Genomic DNA, 20,402 nt, shown 5'->3' with positions numbered 1-20,402 from the left:
GTGGGACAGCCTAAAAGCCTGTAATGTTTTCACAGTGCAACAGTATACTTTTATTATTCCTTGCAATATCCATTTTCCTCTTTAGTTTTGACAACCCCCGTCTCCCCAAACCCCGTCTCTACTGCTCCTTTTATTCATATCTCCCATCTTTCCTCTGCCCCTCTGACATGCAACTCAGAAAACATTTTAACCGTAGAAGTTTTACGGTTTAATTACGGTAAAACTAGAAGGCTCTATACATTCTTTTTAATCCCCCTTGCCCACCCTCCTTTCCATGCAGGATTTCTGTTCTTCATTTCTGTGTTAGGTTTTAGGAAGGAGAAAATCATCAGGAGGGGGAGGAAGAAAAAGGAAAAAAAAAAAAAAAAAAAAAAATCGGTTGATGTTTCCCCTCAAACATGTGACCCCCGTTCGGCTCACAGCTGAAAATAATTTGGGTCTACAGGCCAGTGGATGGCTGACGCAAACCTTCTTCTTCCTCCTCCTCCTTTCTCATCTCTCTTGGGGGCTCGGCCTCGGACCGAGGAGGGGGGAGCTAAAGACAAAGAAATGAATGGCTTGAGCTGTGAGCAAAACTAGAAGCTAAAAGATGACATGTACTTGTAGTCTTCTTCTTGTCAGACGAGACCACAACTTTTCCTTAGTGTCCATTTGTACTCTGGAAGAGAAAAACATACAAGACCGGAGTCATCCCAAAACACTGGACCCAGAGGGCCAATCATGTCATTAGCTTGGGGAGTTCAGCTGTTTATCATAATTTCTTTTACGTAATTTACTGATACTTTTTTTTTTAATGGCTATTCTACGTCACCGCCAGTTTGGACAACAATTCGTGGAATTTGGCTGAATGAGGCCCACATTCCCTACATAGTCGGGGGTCAAGGAAGAGAAGTGTCAGGGTTAGCTAATGGAGGTTTATAGGGAGAGGGATAGAGGGGGAGTTGGGCCAAGCAGTGCTCAGGAAATGTTTAACGGCCTGCGAATACCCTAAAGTATCCTCGCACATCTGGTAGAAGTCACACTCACAAATCCATGTGTTGGTCTGGCATATGGACTCTTTGGCAGGATGTGCAGGTCCATGTAGGTGTGTTTTTATATGGGGTTTGGTGTTTGAGTATGCAGCAGGGTGGCAAAGCATGCATTAGTGTCTCTGTGAATTTTCTATAGGATAAATGTATGAATATAACCCTGACCTATCCCTCTCTGTTGTGTTAACTACATCTTTGCCAGACAGAGGCCACGGCCTTTTGCTCCATGCCAGGCCTGCACCAGTGTTTATAGGCCAAGTCATGAGCACTGTGCACCAGCGGCTCTAATTCAATGTTTCATATGTACTGGTCTTGCTACGCTCCAAGTGGATCTGGTTTAATTTATACTCTGACAAATGGACAAGTAATAATTTAAAATTAGTTGACACTCACCTTGGCTCTACTCGTCCCCAAAGGTAAACATGTAGCTGGAAGATACACGACAAATTGAGAGAGCTATTTTCTGCAATGAAAGCAGAATTTGAAGAGAAGACCAGAACTGCAAAAACAAAAACTGTGTTCGCGGTACTTTGACTGGAAAATACTCAAAAAAAATATCTTCTGGAAAGTGCAAAAAGACAAAACTCAAAGGATAACCTAAAAAGTTAAACTGAGTACCCCTCTCTTGATGCCACCGATGTTTTCCTTATGTGGCTTAATTGTATTACAGTGCGGAGCTTTTAGTATTTTCCATACGTTTACCCACAATGCCACTGGGTGATGGGAGCTAAAGTGTGTTTATGCCCGTTGGCTAGCTGCTCCAGCTTTGTTTTCAGCTGTATCCTCCAATTACTTACCATGTAGGGAATGGCAGTCTGGTGGGATGCCATGCGACCTGTGAGGTCCGCTTCGTTCAGGAATGAATTTCAGTAACCACAGAAATACGGGGTTTGTTTGAGCCATTTGGTAGTTTACATTCACACACTACGACTCCTTGAGGTAGTTCATCTTTTGACTCAACCCTCATTTGTCAGTCTATATGTCTGCTATTTTTGTGTATCATCTCCATATATTTAGAAAAGAATACAAGCTGAAATATTTCAAACTTTGCCCTGTAACACTTTTGGCTTGGCTGCTTTGCCGTTGCATTCACGTGTTTAAACAAGCTTTCATCCTAACAGTGTACTCACCCCATTATACAAATATATTCTACTAAGTGACTGTCTTTTTTTTTTTTTTGTCTGTCTGTGCAGGATGCCAGCTGCTAGCACCATGACCGGTGGGAGGGCCCTGCTGCTCTGTACAAACACTGACAACTGTATCTACCAATCAGTCAACGGGTACGTGCCTCAAAAGCCAATGCGTGAATTCACGATGAATTGTGATCTTTTGATGTATAAATGAGGAATATAACAGTGTCGAGGCTTCTTCCTGAGGCCACCTGAGTGGACCTGACAAGCTTGCCCGAGGCACGATTGAATTTTTTTTCTCATAGTCATCATAAACTTCTGAAATGGTCTTAAGCAAGCTGGAGACGCCCCTTTCCATTAAGGTCAACAGTATAACAATAGCAGGTTAAGAGAGCAGAACGGGGCAGGGTTGGCCATCTGGCATCTGGATACTGTTACTGCCCCCCTGCTGCCGCTGTCTCAGCCCTCCATGACCACTCTCTAAGGTCCCTTCTGTCATCCTTGCAATATTCATTAGTACCATTTAGATTATAATTAAGGGATTTTGGTTTGTGCCAATAGGAGGGATTATCTAGTGGGGCATTTCAAAGTCTGTTATTTGGAGGGTCTGCCATGTCAATAACCTTCGCTCAAAAGCTAAATACATTTCTCCTGAGGGGATTGCCAAAAGTTGATGTGCAGGAATATTTCTGTCCATCTCAGACTCTTTCATTTATCTGCTTGTCATGTGTTAGCTGAGCTGCTCAGAGACGCTTTGTGCCTTTGTACCCCTTCCCTGCCTTTCAATGACCCACATCCTTTTTCCTCCATGTATCTGTGCCCATGGGTGAAAGACAGGATTTCTCTAACGTGCATTTTTTAGTTAGAAATACTCACTTTTTTTTTTTTTTTTTATTACTCTGTCTATCTTTACCACAACAGGTGTTATTCAAGTCGAAGAAGAAAAACTCTCTTGATTTCCTCCTGCATCTCCTCCACTTTTTCTGTAACTCCATCACTCGAGCCATCTGCCTATTCCTATACTTGGCTTTACTAGGCTTTTTGTGTTTGACCTAGTTTTTTCCTTCTGTTGCTTCATGCTTAATAAAAACTGCTGTTTCACCCGAGGGACACGGAGGGAGAAAGAAAAGGGGGAGGAAGAGAAGGGGCCACGCTAATAAAACCAAGAGCAATTTGGAAGAGAATTATTTCGTTTCCTCGGTGGCCTTAGTTACAACATCAAGTTTCTTTCTGTTCTCTAAAGATCTTTCAGGAAAGTTGAACCAGTAATTCCCCCATGACATTTCCTCTTGATTGCATCGGTTGGTTTTCACATCCAGCAATGTCATCAGAAGTCACCCAGCAAGGCCGTGTTTCCTCTGTTTGTTGGAAATTCAATCATTTGATGAATGGGCTTTGGGACAAAACTCAGTTTTGTGGGTCAGGAGTAGAAAAGAAAAGATGCACGTCTACACTTTGCCCTCTCCCCTCATTTGTGTATACTTCAATCTCCTCTCCAGAAATAGCTGAGCATAGCTTGTAAACGTTGACCCCCAAACCTAGAGTTCAAACAGTCATGAACCCAGTAACGTTGAAGGAGTGACTCACAGCTGAAACAGAGGCACAAAGCAGACCCCTCGGATCTTTTGACAAGAACTCTTGTTTACCCCATAAAACAAACATCCATTTGAGCGTAATTGTAAGCACTCGCATTACGTGGCCAATTTTAAGAGCCACGGTGAGCATTATTTTTCGCTATGTACACTGATGGCAGCAACTGACATTTCTATGAAATTAATTGCACTATAAATATTGAGAGTTGACAACAGTGTAATGTCCTTTCCCCGTTTGTTTTTTTTATCGACATGGTTAGCACTGCCCCCTTAACGAGAGAAGACTGTTCGCATGTTTTGTTTGTCTCTGCGTTTACTTTTGTTCCTTCCTCACAACCTGTGTACATCTTGTGACCTTTTTTTTTTTTTTTTTTTTTATCTTGAAAGCTACCCAAACAACTTACTGCAAAAAAAAAAAAAAAAAAAAAAAAAAAAGACCTCCAAAAATGCTACAATATCTTAATTCAGAATTGCTTAAATAAACTTTTTTCAAGGTACAGTAACTGGCCAGGGTTTGTAAAATATGTATCTATAGTAAGGTTTTCTTTTACTCCTGGGTTAACTAAAACATTTAACCTTCTGGTATCAAATCCTTTTTTACCAGTTTTAAAGGAAGATTATTATAAGCACTATTTTACTTTTAAGAAATCTTGTATAAGTAACTCTTGCTTCCCCCATCAGCAGGTTGCTTAATACTACATTTTTGTGTTAAAAGATTTTCAACATGTGAGTATTGTATTTTATGATTTGTATCAGGATACAGAACCACGTGTTCACATTCTTTTCTTTTGTTTTATAACATTTTTCAATATAAAATGTATATTTTAAGAAGCATCTTGTAAACCTGTGGGTGTATGACAGTAAAAATGATTATTCATTCATTCATTTATTACCTCATTCCTCTAGTGTACATAATATTTTCTTTGTTTGTGATGCAGGTGTTCATTTTTCCGTGTGTGTTTCTGTTCTAGGCTCCAGTGCTGTGGCTTGAAGGTCGGGGAGGCTCCGTCGTCTGCGGTGCCCCAGCCCCAAGAGGTGTGCAGGTCACCAGGGGACAGAGACCAAAGGGGCACCGCTGTGTCCATCAAGCGTCCCCTCTCCCCTCTTCTCAGCCTGAGCGACAGCCCAGGGCCCCCTGACACCATGCTGGCTCACAGGAGAGCCACCACCACCTCTGACACGCGGACTCCCAACATGGAGAACGGGCTGTGTGGCAAGCTGAACCACAACAAGAGCCCAGCAGGAGCCAAGACAGCAAGCATCCGTGATAAGATATCACAATGGGAGGGCAAAAAGGAGTCTGCCCCCCCAACTCTTACAGGGACATGTCCACTAAGTGCAACACAGAAGGAAGTGGAGACAGTGAGGAAAAAGGAACCCAAAGCTGCAGAGGTCCAAAGGACAGACAGCAAGAGGTTTGTCAGCTGGGAGAGACAAGACTCAGGGAAGGAGAATGTTGGAAAGCTGGGGGATTCAAGGCCCAAATCTCCAGAAGGCCTGACGAACAAAGACAGAGAAGTGATGCTCGAGAGGGGGTTTCGGGCTTCCAAGCCAACAGAACAACCCCAAGACAAGAAGACTGTTTTAACTCATGTTAAGAAACTGGAGAAGGCCACAAAGGAGGTTCCTGACAGGCCTTCACTGGCATTTCCAGGGAATTACTTCTGCCCTCCTTCAAAGGAGGAACTGGAGGAAACAGAAAAGAGGGCCAATGAGCCCATTTTTGGGACTTTTGATGTGGCTCGACCCGGTGGGTCACGGAGGAGGAGGGAGGGGGATTCAGAGAACGTATATAGTGAGCCAGGTGCTCCATCTATAAACCCTCTACCTAAACCTCAAAGAACCTTCCAGCACCACACACCACCCACCACCCCAGTTTCAGGGCCATGCTCTGGAAAGGGGAAGAGGAACTTGCCTCCTTTGCCCTCCATTCCTCCTCCACCCTTGCCCACATGCCCACCCCCAGGAGTTTGCAGGAGACCGTGGGCTGCAAAAGCACGCGACAGTAGCAACAGGTAAGAAGAAATGACGACAAATATGGGCAACCATTACTAGTTTGAACTCTCTGTCTAGTGGCAGACTTCTAGACCTTTAGTGAAGCTTGAGAAGTGCTGAAAAGACATTTAAAGTGCCTCAACTCCAAAGCAACATTTTCAGAAATATATAGTTTAATGATCTGTTATGAAATCAGGATTAACCAGCGATGGTTCGGGGTACAGCTCTTCTAACCTTTCCCCCAACACCACCGGCCAAACACTGAGGTGCACAACATCTCTCCCACATCTGCTGTAAATCAAAACCACCAGTGACCTCATGCTGTATCTAAATATCCCTCAAAATGAGCTCATTGGTTGGATCTGAGGAATGTACTCGACTCATTCCTCCTTCCAGAACTCAACTGGAAGGAGAGAACAACATAAAGAGTGGTGTCAAAGAGGCCCTTTGCTTTTTCAAGAGTTTTAGACTTGACGGTAGAAGCGATGTGTAAGACCTTCAGCTGTCACAAATGAGTCGTCAGGAATTCACTGTGCAGAGTTTGAATTTTCAAATGTAACATTCTGCATTGTTGCCTAAAATCTGCTCCAGAATCTGAAACACCTATTCGGCCATGAACAATTAACATGTTGAAAGTTTTACTTAGTTGTTCTTGAATTCAGATGTTTCCAATCAAATATACAGGGGTCTGTAGGGTAACGGAAAAAATGTGAACTCTGCAATATTGGAGCACATCTATTGTTCACTTTCTCCAGTGGTCTGAATTCTTGTTTGGAGCTTGGCTTGGATCCATTACATTCCATACCATATGTGGAAGCTCTGTTCAAGTGTGCTGTGTCAAGCCCTTTGTTTGGTCAGGCTGTCTCCCTCTGGAGGGAGCATTTTTGTTTCTTCGTCCTGTGTGTTCACAAATACCCAGAGTTACCAATTTATTAGATACACCTAGCTTCGTCCAATGCTGTCCAGCAGCCCTGCAATAAAAGCCACTGTTTAAAGGATTGTAATGTTTGGTTCTTGCTACAACAGAGGTGGTGATCCGTCCATTGATGTTGCTTAACTTTATTTGATGTATCAGAAACAATGCACAAATGTTTAACATTACTATGATGTCCATGTGCCAGGTTCCGTCAAATGGCTAGTTTACAAATGCAATTTAAAGACAAATACAGACATCCAGATAACAAGAGAAAGCTTGAAGGAAAGCATGTTATGTTGTTATATTATAGTATGTTATGAAGTTGCAACAATTCAATCCTGCAACACTACACAGAAGAAAACTCAGTATGTAAGCTTCTAAAAGGTGAGATTAATGGCAGGGCTTTTGTATTGCATTGCCTTGTTTGCAGGAAGCTTTACTAATAACGTGGCAGCTTAGTGGGAACGCAAACCCTGGATGTTCTTGTTACTTTATTCTACTGGGCTTTTTTCTTTGGTAATAATCGAACACAGATGTGTTCATTTAAATGTTGCAAGTATCAAATGGTAACATCAGTTTTGCTGCTTGACATTTTAATCGTTTTTTTTAAGTATCAACATGACAGCAATCTCTTCCTGTTTCTTTGTATTGGGGGTGAAACTTTGCTGAATCGTTGTGCTGCTGTGTCCACCAGGAAGTCTTACGAATTTGAGGATCTGCTACAGTCTTCTACAGAAAGCTGCCGGGTGGACTGGTACGCCCAGTCTAGACTGGGCCTAACACGCACTTTATCAGAAGAGAATGTCTACGAGGACATAATAGGTAACTAATGCATATCGCTCCTATGTTGTTCCTCAACCAACTGGAACCTGAGAAATCAGGTTTCTAACATGTGATTTCAAATTGTTACAATATTAACTTTGAGTGAAGAAGTGCACTTTAGCTTTAATGTTGTCCTACAACTGTATTTTCTGTGTCCTAAATACGCTGCATGACCCTCGAGTTTCAGTTCTTTAATGTTGTCAGTTCTTTAATGTTTCAGTTCTTTAATGTTGTCCTACAACTGTATTTCCTGTGTCCTATATAAGCTGCATGACCCTCGAGTTTCAGTTCTTGTATCCACGGGTGTCACAGAGTTCAGTACCCGAGTTGAGGAGGAGGACAAACTGTCCTACCGCTGCTCTGTTTTTTCTGCCCCACTTTTAATTTAGAGCCATGCTGCTTCAACTTTTATTAAAAAATTATACGTAGAAACCTGAACTACGTTCCTACCTTATTGTCTGCACTGTTATGCCAACCCCACCTAGAGCCTGTTTAATTTCATAACGTACAATAGTGGCGTTGTGTGAGCGTGTACCGAAGCTGAGGTTGGTTCCTGTGATTGTCAGTGCAGCAGGGGGCATGTGAAGGGCTCAGAGTCATGGCACATTACTGGCAATGGCTTCAGTGTGTGTTTGATTTTCATCGGGAGACTGGTGTGTAATGAGTGCTGCTTGCTGGCAACAATCGAATTAAGTGTAATTATATTTGAGTGATGCCACAACTTATTTTGGATCTGTTTATAGTTTCCTCCTTTCATACAGTAGTATTGTTCATTAACATACTCAGACACTGTTCACCAAACACTAACCAGCATCCCATGGGTAAAAGAAATCAAATTTACTGTCGTTGTGCGCTCACAAAACAGCTCAGGGAGGGAGAGCTATAGATAGTGTGGTGAATGGTTGGGATGTCCTCAAAGTCCCACAAACCTCACATAAACACGCTTTAAACACATAATCCACATGCCTGTCAGTGTTAGAGGAGTGTGAGGCTAACTCACATGTGTATAGCTGACAGCACACACAGACACGCACACGCACACACTGTAGAGATTAGTGTGACATCAGCCAGCAATGTGAAAAACAGTATACTGGTCCCTTGTTTTCTTTGGAGGGAGAAGGAGCAGAGAACTGAACGTCCCTCTTCATTCGCCTACTCATACAGATCACATCTGGTGGATGGATTGATAGAGCAGAGGAGAGATAGAGAGACAGACAAAGAGAGGAAGAGGCACAGGTTTTTAGAAAACTACCTTGCACCATATATGCAGGGGGGGGGGGGGACTACATTTAGCTTTCGTGCAAACATCTTATCACAGCGAAATATGAGCTAGGGGAAGCAAACTACTACCTCTCTGCACATCTGGAGTTGGAATCATCTGGCAAAACAAACATGATTGATATGGAAAGAATACTTATCTGCTCCCTGGAAAGAGCAGGTTATTATGGTTGTTACGTAAACCGGCAGACAGTGATTTGTTGAAACAAACATGTTTTTTCTTCTGAAGATCCTCCATCCAAGGAAAACCCCTATGAAGATATAGAGCTGGAGAGAAGTTGCTTGGGAAGCAAATGTGTTTCACCTGCCTCCTCATCTCCGGTCCCCGACACAGCAACAAAGGTAGCTGATCACCAATACATCACTATAAAGACAAACTGAAGCAGCTCTATACTAAAATAATGTGTTTGTCTCTACCAGCTCTCTTCCAAACCTGGTTTCTTCAGACAGAACTCAGAACGACGAAGCTTTAAGGTCCCGGAGCTACGAAAGACCAACAGAGACACTGGCATCTCCTCACCGTCCCGCATCAGCCCCCCCTCAACACCCAGCAGCCCCGACGACACCCCCAGTCTCTCCGGAGACCCTTACAATCGCAGACGGAGGAAAATCCCCAAGGTACGGAGGTCTGAGAGGCCTCTCACAGAGTTCTGTGATTTATGGTCCAACATGCAGCTCAGGGAGGTTCGGAGCCGGTCCACTCAGGCTGACATCTGGGGATGAGTAAGGCAGAGGAACATTTCTGATGGATATTTCCTGTGGGAAGTGTGCAGAGAGGAAGGCCACACTGAAGCTGTATTGTAATGAATAGGAACCTGGCAGGTTTTGTTTATTAAAGATTGACATTTCTTTTACCTGAACTCCTCCAGATGGTGCTGAAAATCAACGGTATCTTCGAGGCACGGAGAGGGAAGAAACGCATGAAGAGGGTGTCTCAGTCGACTGAGTCCAGCTCAGGGAGAGGTGAGGCGTCACGTATAACAGCACATCATAAAGCTTTTGTTTGTTTTTTACCCATCAACTCTGGATTTAGTGAAAGAAAGTCAACACTCACTAGTTGCACCTTTTTAAGCAGTAAATAAGGGCTATGCCTGTCGTCTGTTGTTAGCAGGATATCTCAAACATTTGGTAATTTATTTCTATCAAATCTGACAAAGGGGTAGAGAAGAGGCACAAGTGTTTAGTTTCTAGTGTGTCAACAGATTCAGGTGTAGATCCTGGTTTTGAATTTCGGGAATTGCTTTAAGGCCTTTTTTTTTTTTTTTTTAACATCGGGACAATCTTTCTCTGACATTTTTACTTCTCTCTTCTGTTCAATGATCGTCTGGCACTATGTGTAATATTTCATGCAAATCTTGATAGACGACCCCCTGAAGGGAAAATATGTAGGGAGAGAAAAATCTGGCAAATCACAGACAACATGTGAAAGACATATAATACTAACACACAAAACCATCTAAGAACATTAGTGTAGCTCATGTCTGCCCAGCCACTACGCCGAAAGGAACTTTCTTTTCTGTCAACACTCTACACGCTGCAGACGCTTTTCATCATGCTACCTTTTCCATGGCCCATAGTTTGACCACCAAGACTTTGTACTGTATGTTCACCCTTACAGAAAAAACACACAGGTTGTCCATGTTTTCCACATGGGACAATTGTGATCACATGTGTACCACATGTTGCAATATATAATAACATGGGAAAATATGTGGATGGGTTTTCACATGGGCATCTACATGGGCTTCACACATTGCACCATTAAAATGTTCCAAAACCATGCTTCCTATGGGCTAAATATATGTTTCACATGTTGCACAATCACGTGTATGTGGTCACATGTATTTGTACATGTGAAATGTATAATGTGTTTTTTCCGTAAGTCCATGCAGCCTCAGTACCTCGTCATGTGAATCCATTTAGTTTCATGGCCAAGGCAACATTTCTGTGTCGGCTGAGACTGACCCATGTTTCAGAGGCCTGGGTGTTTTCGTGTGCGAGTGGCTACGGTTGGAATGAAAGCAATGACAGCAATTTCCATGTGCCTGAGTTTCCTGTGTTATTTGCAGTCTCATCACACTCTGCTTTTCTTTTTCACTCTCTCTTTCCTTTTGTTTAGTGACAGATGAGAACAGTGAGTCGGAAAGTGACACGGAAGAGAAACTTAAAGGTGAGAGCACACAATCAATACTCGTACACACAGTAACTACATAGTGCATGTCTAGCAGTACACGTATGAAATAGTTGTGTATCTGTGTAATGTAATAATTGAAAAGTAAGCACATTAGGGACGTGTACAAAAACTGATTCAAATCACAGTTTTCCTTTTTTTCATCGTTGCAGCAGATTATAAACATCTGAAATGCACACAGATGGAACTGTAGATTGCGTTACTTATTTGCTTGTGTCTACATATGTGCATGGACATGGATGTATTCACATGAAATGTGTTTCTCCGTCCCTCAGCTCACAGCCAGCGGCTGGTGTCGGTCCAGTCCATGTTGAGGCAGGCGGGGCGGTACCGGACCTTGGAGAAGGATTTGATGGAGTTGCAGGAGAGGAAACTCTTTGAGTATTTTATAGTTGTTGCGCTCCACAAGACCAAAGCCGGAGTTCCTTACCTGCCGGAAGTCACACAGCAGTTTCCTCTCAAGGTAAAAGAGGATAGCAATGTTACCGAAGCCAAATGAGAAGAAATAAAAAAATTCTGCAAAGGAAGCATCATTGTGAGTTGTTTTTTTTTACCCAAATAGATCTCTGTTCTTTTACCTGACCAATAGTATAATACAACCTGTATACACCAGTTCGTAAGCACATGGAAGCTCTTGTCAGGGAAAAGAAACGTCACAGGAAACTGTAAATTCTACATTTATGGGAACATAAACACCAGTTTTTTTTAAATATAAAAAAAGCCAAGGAAAAAGGTAGCGTTTCTTTTTTTATAGTGTTGTAATTTTGTAGTACACAACTTGGTGTGATGTAAAACATCTAGACTTCTGATTATCTTATTATCTTATCAAGGCCATTTGTTCAAGTCTCACTTACTAAAAAGAGTAATAGTGTAGTCTCAGTATGAGTGATGTTTTTTTAGGAAGAGGTACACTTTATTTTTCTGTGTATCTCAGGATTCTAATCTGGAAACTGTGCTTGCGAAACTGTCAGACTTTAATAGTGTGACCCTTCCAGCAGTGTTAAATATGTGAAATAAATTTGTTTCCACTTGTTTTTTCTTTTGTCATCCAGCTCGAGAGGAGCTTTAAGTTCATGCGGGAGACCGAGGACCAGCTGAAGGTCATCCCTCAGTTCTGCTTCCCCGACGCCAAGGACTGGGCGCCTGTCGACAACTTTCCCAGGTCAGTCCAAGTCTGTCTGCTGCCGTGGCACACAGGAACAAAGTGAAGCGAAACTAAACAGCGACACAGGTATTTCCCAGCAGAGTGGTAATAGCTCAGCTGTTTTCCTTGCTAATAACCACCTGGTAGTGAGGAAACTGAAAGAAAGAAAATGACCTAATGGCTTGTAAATATGACTATTCTTTCATTAACTACAAGGCACTGAAAATGACAAATTCATACAAGGAGAAACGGTGGATTTAGCACCTTACACCTGGCTTGTTATTACAAAATCCCCTTTCGTTGTATACTGCTGTGTTACCCAATACCGCCTCTCAACGCCTGCATTGTTCCAAGAAGTGATGATGTGTGTCCTCATGATGATGGCTAATAATTAGCTGGAGAAAAATGCCTGAAGGGTGAGGGGCCAGCAAACACACACCTGCAACAAACTGTCTGACACTCTCCCCTGTCAAGAAGGTCAATGAATACCTGTCGGGTAGAAGTTAGGAGGTTTTGTGTGGGTATTTCCAGAGTAAGCCTGTCCTGAGGGTCTTTCCTCATACAAAGTCAGGTTTTGTTTGCAAAAGTTCAGCCCTGAATGAAATTTTCTGAACTCCATGTAACAGTTTTAAATAGTTTCCAGATTGTGAATGATCTTTTTTTTCTTCTCTTTCACACATCCCCAGTGAGACATTCTCATTCGTTTTGACTGGAGAAGATGGAAGTAGGCGGTTTGGATACTGCCGGCGTTTACTGGTATGCTCTAAAAAACGCTACTGCCCCCGGTCACAAGCATCCTCTAATTCACTTTAATAACGTTAATCCCTCATTATAAATTTGTTCATCCAATTCCTTCTGCTCCTGTTAACCTCCCGACATATTTTCTTGAATTTGCTTGAAAATACTATTCCGATTTTTCTCCTGAATGTACTTGCAAAGTCTCTGCAAAACAAAGGCTTTGATTTGCTCCACTGCTCTAATCCTCCTAGTTGTAGTTGGGTGAGCAGTCTTGTGTTCTGACTTTCTGTCTGTCTTTTTCTCTCTGGCCGCTCTCAGCCCAGCGGTAAAGGCCGAAGGCTCCCGGAGGTCTACTGTATCGTCAGTCGCCTCGGATGCTTCGACCTCTTCTCCAAGGTACACATAGTGACTTGAGCATAGTTAAAAATGCGCAAACTATTTTCAGATCTATCACTTGCAGTTCTATTACTTCTATCACATTCATTGGAACTGCAAGTTTCACACAAACTCTTACATACAACCTCAACTCCACCAAAAAAATACCACCCCCGGAGCCCACAGAGCCCCCCACCTCCTCCCGCTACCCGGGTCCACTTCCCCACAGAGCCCTGCAGTCTTGGATCCAGCGCAGCAGCACAGCTGAAATGCAGCTGATGTGGTTACCGCAGTGGAAAAGGCTCCCTGTAATGAGCCTTGATTTATCTGCATGTTGACCTCTGTAAATATCTGCAGTGTGCATATATCACTGCCAAAGTTGGATCTGTGAGGATACATACATTATCATAAATGAAGGGTTTTCTAAATACGTGTTTTCTTCAGATCTTCTCCACAAATGTTTAACACTATACAGATGTGTGCACAGTATGTTGGTCGAGGAGTAAACATCGCTGATTCTGGCTGATAGTCGTTTCTTGTATTGACTATGTTTGGCTGTTCACTCTGCAACACGGTCAGAATGAATGAGTTGGGGATAATCATATCCAGTGTGGTTGACCAAAACCAAAGGAGGCATCACATAGAGTTACCTCACTCTGGATTAATTTACAACAGAGTATGCATCCGATGCCAGTTTAACTGTTAATTTACAGATAGAAGTTACTGTAATCTCAGTGAGACTTTTACCTGGTTAAATAAGGGGAAATGCAAAATTCTATAATAAAATAAATAAACATTTTACACTGATGTTGACATGTGTATATATATAAATCATGTTTATTCCACTTCAATTCAGAAGCAAATCTGAACCTCAATCGTACCATTCTGCATAAACAGTGCTTCAGTTTTAGTACGTCAAGTACACTTTGTGGCTTATACTCTGGTACTTTTACTTTATTATTTTCAATACTAAGTCAAACTTTTTGTATTGTTACTCAAGAACAACAACATTTTCACATGTTTTACAATATTTTACATATTTCACGCCTATCACCCCGCCTAAGTTAGAAATATTTTAAAGTACGCATTTTTTTGGTGTATTCAAAGGATTACATTTGAGCCGGGGTTGTCAGTGAGGGGTAGAAAGACCAACACAGTACATCCAGTATGCATATTTGTGATTACTGGTATTTAAATTACAGAGTTTCCTTCTCTGCCTTTTTTCCAGATCCTGGATGAAGTGGAAAAGAGGAGGGCTATCTCTCCTGCTCTGGTGCAGCCTTTTATGAGAGGCATCATGGAGGCTCCCTTCCCCGCTCCAGGAAGGACTATCACTGTCAAAAACTTCCTACCTGGCTCTGGGACAGAGGTGAGATGATGATGGTGGAAAACAGGATTTGCATAAAAACACTGTCACCCAAATCTTGGCAGCAAAACCAACACGTTTTAGAAAATAATATAAATTAGTGCATTAATGTCTTTGCATACCCGTGTATTATGTACATGGCATCTAATAGTCTTTTTGTTTTTGTTTGTGTCCTTCTCTCTGTCTTTCCTGCAGGTGATAGAGCTGTGTCGACCGTCAGACTCCCGTCTGGAACACGTGGACTTCGAATGTCTCTTCTCCTCCTTGAGCCTCCGTCTCCTCCTGCGAGTGTTTGCCTCTCTGCTGCTGGAGCGCAGGGTCATCTTCACTGCTGACAAACTCAGGTTGGCTCCAGCAAAATATCGCCACAAAGCACGATGCTTCATTTGATTTCCGAACCAAAGACCGCATGTTCAATCTTTGCAACAAACCTCAGCGAGGTGGAGTCATGAGAGGGATTTAATTAATTTGTTTCATAAATCTTCGTCTATAAAATGAATGGAGGCGGGGCAATGATGCTGTAAAGAGTAAAGAGTTTGGAGGATGTAACCTCAAGTCGACAGGCATTCTGAGGAACAGAAGATCTCGACCGAGCGAGAGGAAGGAATGCTGTTATGTTATACAGTCGTCTGGGGAACAATCAGTTCTTCTCTGGAAAACTGTCATGGATGCCAGAGAGAAGGAGTTAGGCTTCAAAGCGTGACTGCAGAGCTCACGCGCGTGCACAGTGACGTCCTCACGCCAACGCAGTTCACTCAGATCTTTAACTCTTAAACCATTATCACAGCAATTAGATGCCCCCAAAAGTTTTTAGTTTTAGTTTTAGTTTTTTTTTAGCTGTGCTACACCTGGTTCAACATGTGGGATGAGTCATTCTAAACTGATTTAGTCAAGAAACACAGTGAGGGAAACAATACAGAAACAGAAACAGAAACAATACAATATGCAGCTCTCAGAGTTTAGTGTATTTTCCCTTTTGTACTCCTGTAACATGGTTTATGTGGTAGCATTGGAAGCATTTCTCACCAGAGCTCATAAACAGAGCTGTTGCACTCCCTCCACCATTCAGTGGAAATTTGACCTCGCTAGTCAACGTTTTAATGAATTAACTGTGAGCAGATGCACACCCGGGACAGATTAAAACAACAGTGTGAGTGCTGCCGCTGTGCAGTTTTTACAAGTGTTACATCACCTGAAACATTCCTCTCAGATTGACAACAGGTTTGTTGGGGCAAAAACAAATTCACTTTTCACTTTATGTTCCTCTTTAATAAATGTGTGGCAGGAGAGGTTGTTTTTTTCGGGGGAGCAAGTTAGCACCATCTGCTGGTAGAAATTTAGGCAGAGCTGTCTTTCAAAGAGATATTTGTGGCATATTTTCCTATTTCTGTGAATATAATTGAGATAGTTCACATTTCTGTGTCCAGCACATTTGAATCAAAGAAGTATGCATCATCATTATGTATTATCATCTGTGTCTTGACCTGTGCTACATGTTTAACACAGCCAAATGCAGTAGGTGGTTGTAAAGTAACAGTAGCAGTATTTCCCAGTACATTACTGGGTATTAATAGTGATAATAATGTCGTGTGATGTGCAGCTGTGCATGTGCTGGATTAAATAGAATAGACTGTACACTGAATCTACAGTATGTAGAGATGTGTTATGTAACAGGACAGCGGTATGAAATGACAAAATACTACTAAGATAATTAATAATATTAAGTTTAAAAAGCTCCCTCTTACCCGCGGAAGCAGAAGTTGTTCTTTTAGCACCCTTTCTGAAGCTTTTATTTCATCTTCATTAGATGAAGTTTTCCAGTTCTCATGGGATTATATATTTTAATTTTCCTCAGACATAATTTCTCATCCATGTTGAGTTAAATACTGAGATTAAAAATGCATTCAAAGAACACTGCTTCAAAGGTCCATAAAGAACTTTCAGTGGTTCAAAACTACCTCTGATGGTTTATTTGAATAATAATAAAGTCCACTATTACAGTATCTGCAGGGTATTCTTTTGTAGTGTAATACTTGACACAGTTTCTTAAAGGGTTTTTCATTGAAAGATTGTTTTTCTACCGTACTGTATTATTAGAATTAGAAGTGGTTAATAAATAGTTTCCATTTTGATATAACTATGATCTTCTCTGTCTCTCTTTCCACAGCACATTGTCTCAGTGCTGTCATGCAGTCGTGGCTCTGCTCTATCCCTTCACCTGGCAGCACACATACATCCCCGTGCTCCCACCATCCATGTTGGATATAGTCTGCACCCCAACTCCCTTTATAGTGGGCCTCCTCTCCAGCTCTCTACCTCGACTCAAAGAGCTGCCCATCGAAGAGGTAACAGAAGATTTTTTTTTTTCTTTCTTTTGTGATAGGCAGTAAGCTGTGGTGCCCTTGACTCTGGGCCTTTCCTCCACTGAACAATAGCTCCAGGAAATGACATCACTCTGTCTCTCTATGCTCAGGTCCTGGTGGTCGACCTCGGCAACAGCCGCTTCCTACGGCAGGTAGGAACTATAGCAACATGGAGAGCACACAGAAGTTTTCGTTGTTAAACTCTATGACACGCGTAGTAACTCCACCAGATGTGTGGACACAATATGTTAATTCACTGCTGTATGTTGACTGTATTTACATCTGGCTTTTTGCTATCCTCCACAGCTGGATGATGAGGACTCCATTCTTCCTCACAAGCTGCAGGCTGCACTCGAACATGTGTTGGACAAGAGGAGGGAGCTGGCCTGTGAGAAAGGAGATCTGCCCAATGGTGACTCAGCACATTTTCTGCTGCTTATGTTTTGATGTATTATTTACAAGATATCTACTGTTTTATCTCGTTTAAGAACACTTCTAATAAGAAGAATCCCTGACTCCTCGCCGCATTAATTGTTGTTGCGTTTTTTTTTAAATAACATCAGCAGTTTTTCAGCTGTCTTAAAGCTCTGGTTTAGATGGCATTGAAGCCCTCTTACCATTCTAAAGTGTTCAGAGTATTTCCAAATATAACTTATTCCTTTTTCTGCGATGTAAATTTCCAATAATCATTGAACACATCCCTAATGATAGCTGCCAAATGCTTTCAATAATAATAAAAAAAATATGACATTTGAGACACCTTTGACTTATCACGGAGCAACTTGATCATAGTTCGGTAGTACATTGAAACATTTCTCAGTGAAAACTTTCCTGGGCAATTCTATTATATTCCAGGAATTTTGTAAGTAACTGGAGAGCTACATGCTACTATTTCACATTTGTCCTAATTAATGCGCCTTTACTGAAGTCTACTTATACTAAAGGGGCATTCAAGTGTGATGAAGCAGATAATGTGATTGCGCAAAAATGTGTAGCAATACACTTGTGCAACATAACATTGCTGCCTCTCTGGTGTGGTCACAAAGACGGCAAAATAGATTTTGGTCACCAAAAAAGAAAGTGTGTCCTTGGAAAAACCTTGATGAGATAATGAATCCTTCTGATAATTCCTTTGCAGATCATTACTGCATTGGTCATTCTGTTACGTAAGCCCGTAAATATCATATCATTAAATTTTTTCCCCTTCTTTCTCTGTGGTTTTCTCTCCTCTTCGTCCTCCCAGACTCCAGCTCTCTCAGCACGGTGGTGTCGGAGGCCTTCGTGCGTTTCTTCGTGGAGATGGTGGGTCACTACTCCCTCTTCATGGGTGGAGCGGAGCGGGACGATGAGGCTGTCTCCTCCCCCGCGTTGCCCAGCCCCTCTTCGTCGTCCTCTTCCTCCTCCTCCTCCTCCTCATTTCAGCGCGACGCCTTTCGCAAAGCGGTCACTTCCAAGAGCTTGAGAAGGTTTCTGGAGGTGTTCATGGAGATGCAGATGTTTACCGGTTTCATCCAGGAGAGGGAGCTGCGCAGGCAGGGACTTAGAGGTATTGAGATTGGACTGGGTGTCACAGTATAATTTAGAATTGATCAAATAGACATACTAGTAGAATAGATTTACCTTCTGTATGATTCAAAAGTACTCTTTCTGCAATTTTTTTACCTTTTAAAACCCTGTTGAAATTAAATTAAAATTTTTGCTCAGCGACTGTGAACAATTATCTCTTTTCAAGACAATAGAGTTTCTACAAAGTTTTCTCATAAGCCTAGAAAAAATATTATACCATTTAACACGTGCTAATATATTTTATTACTCTTCGGTATCTTCTAACACTATGAAACTGTATAGATATTAATTTTCTCTCGAGATCTTAACCCTATAATCTGGTCTTAATCTGCTGTTGAACTTAGTTCACAGTAGTTGTGATGGAGCTTTTATTATTCACAAAACTCATTATTTACACAACTTTTTTTGGACGAGAAGTTGACATTGTTTTGAAAAATTGGAAAGTAAGTTCCAATGGTCATGAGGATTGCGTGTTGTGGTCAAAAGCTCCAGAACAAGCAGGTAAACTGATGTTGTTTTGTCAACTGCTGTTTCCAAGTTCAAGAATGAACTGTGAAGTTCAATGATGTCATGATTATTTTTTATAATTTACGTTGATCCACCTTAAACATGGGATCTCTATATAAATGGAATAAATATGAATGAATAAATAAGTTGCAGTAAAAGCACAAGAATCAATACATCAATATCTACTCTGCATTAGTTAAATGTTACTCCAGCAGAGGTCATTAACACCTTTAAAACGTCTGACTTTCTCATTTGTTCTTTTGTGTCCAGGTCTCTTTGAGATTAGAGCACAAGAGTATCTGGATTTGTTGCCTGGGAGCGAACAAAGAGGAGTCAACAAGTTCCTCAAGGGTTTAGGTGAGAGTTACCGCACAGCCTCAGTCAATCAGCTGTTTCAGCTGATCAATTCATAAACTCTAAAAACTTCAATTTTTATGGAAACACATTTTTCTCGAATAAACATGTCTTGATGTAGATCTGTTGATCGTTTCAGGAAACAAGATGAAATTCCTTTCCAAGAAATGAGACTTGAAGTCCAGCTGTCAGCAGTGAAAGCAGGACACAGAAGAAGAGGCGCTCCCTGGACGTGGAGAACGTGTAGATGGAGACGTGTCTTCACAACGAAGGAGGACCTCTGAAGTGAACTGGACTCATAGTTTGTGAACACGAGGGAATCTGGGGACGTTAGGGTTTAGCTCTCCGCTTCATTAGCCTCTCATTCCATTGGTGTTGTGAAGGCTTTACTCAGCTCGGACCAAAACTCCCCTCCAACTCGATAAAGCAACGTCCAACAGTATCAGATTACAGCGTGTTACTGTACAGCACAGTGTAAATGTTTTAGGAACAGTGTTCTTGCTCTCTAACTTGGCCTGTAAATCTGTGAGGAGAAGGGTCAGTTTTGTACAATAATTTCCTATACATTCCAAGTATTTTCTATAGAAGCTTTTATAAATACAATAGTACAACTTCTTCGTCGACAGGAGGCTCTTAAGTTAATTTATATTCCTTTCTTAGACAAACTTAATCTCTTTTTAAATTTCTTTCAAATGAGTGCAAAGGAATCTCCTGTAGTGTTTAATACGCTTTATTTAACAGAGTCTAGTGCAGACTGTTTGTAGACCACTTTGGGTTGTCGGGGATATGTACCACTGTTTTAAGTACTTTTATTGGAAACAGAATGAGACGGAGGAAAATGTCAGGATGAGAGGGAAATCAATGTGAACATGTCTCTCACTTGGGTTTCAGTCGAGGACGTCGGGAAGGAACGGGAGGGATGATGTGTATCTTAGGCCAATCAGTATCAACGTGTTTCACAAAGCAACTAGAGCTGCCTGAAACCTGATTGAGAATGCAATGAAACTTCATAAATAAAGTGATTTGATGTAGACCAA

General features: G+C 41.7%; 1 protein-coding gene across 4 annotated transcripts in view; it reads left to right on the top strand.

The window, feature by feature from the left end:
• The window catches only part of LOC138206707 (DENN domain-containing protein 2A), a 37,587-nt gene extending 17,185 nt beyond the window's left edge, over nucleotides 1–20,402 (top strand). For all 4 annotated transcript variants that reach the window (XM_069163612.1, XM_069163610.1, XM_069163609.1 and 1 more), the window contains 19 exons: nucleotides 2,222–2,308; nucleotides 4,722–5,765; nucleotides 7,356–7,483; nucleotides 8,991–9,103; nucleotides 9,182–9,379; nucleotides 9,631–9,724; nucleotides 10,881–10,931; nucleotides 11,228–11,415; nucleotides 12,005–12,114; nucleotides 12,783–12,852; nucleotides 13,153–13,230; nucleotides 14,438–14,578; nucleotides 14,771–14,919; nucleotides 16,743–16,920; nucleotides 17,049–17,090; nucleotides 17,245–17,350; nucleotides 18,182–18,484; nucleotides 19,282–19,368; nucleotides 19,505–20,402. In XM_069163612.1, coding sequence (XP_069019713.1) covers nucleotides 2,223–2,308; nucleotides 4,722–5,765; nucleotides 7,356–7,483; nucleotides 8,991–9,103; nucleotides 9,182–9,379; nucleotides 9,631–9,724; nucleotides 10,881–10,931; nucleotides 11,228–11,415; nucleotides 12,005–12,114; nucleotides 12,783–12,852; nucleotides 13,153–13,230; nucleotides 14,438–14,578; nucleotides 14,771–14,919; nucleotides 16,743–16,920; nucleotides 17,049–17,090; nucleotides 17,245–17,350; nucleotides 18,182–18,484; nucleotides 19,282–19,368; nucleotides 19,505–19,536 — 3,198 coding nt within the window. In that variant the 5' untranslated portion in view covers nucleotide 2,222 and the 3' untranslated portion in view covers nucleotides 19,537–20,402. The remainder of the gene's footprint in view (nucleotides 1–2,221; nucleotides 2,309–4,721; nucleotides 5,766–7,355; nucleotides 7,484–8,990; nucleotides 9,104–9,181; nucleotides 9,380–9,630; nucleotides 9,725–10,880; nucleotides 10,932–11,227; nucleotides 11,416–12,004; nucleotides 12,115–12,782; nucleotides 12,853–13,152; nucleotides 13,231–14,437; nucleotides 14,579–14,770; nucleotides 14,920–16,742; nucleotides 16,921–17,048; nucleotides 17,091–17,244; nucleotides 17,351–18,181; nucleotides 18,485–19,281; nucleotides 19,369–19,504) is intronic.

The sequence above is a fragment of the Embiotoca jacksoni genome, unplaced genomic scaffold (assembly GCF_022577435.1).
Source record: "Embiotoca jacksoni isolate LCO1_2020_lvr unplaced genomic scaffold, fEmbJac1.0.p SCAF_3, whole genome shotgun sequence".
Taxonomy (NCBI): Eukaryota; Metazoa; Chordata; class Actinopteri; family Embiotocidae; genus Embiotoca; species Embiotoca jacksoni.
This window is presented reverse-complemented; position numbering and strand designations above follow the sequence as displayed.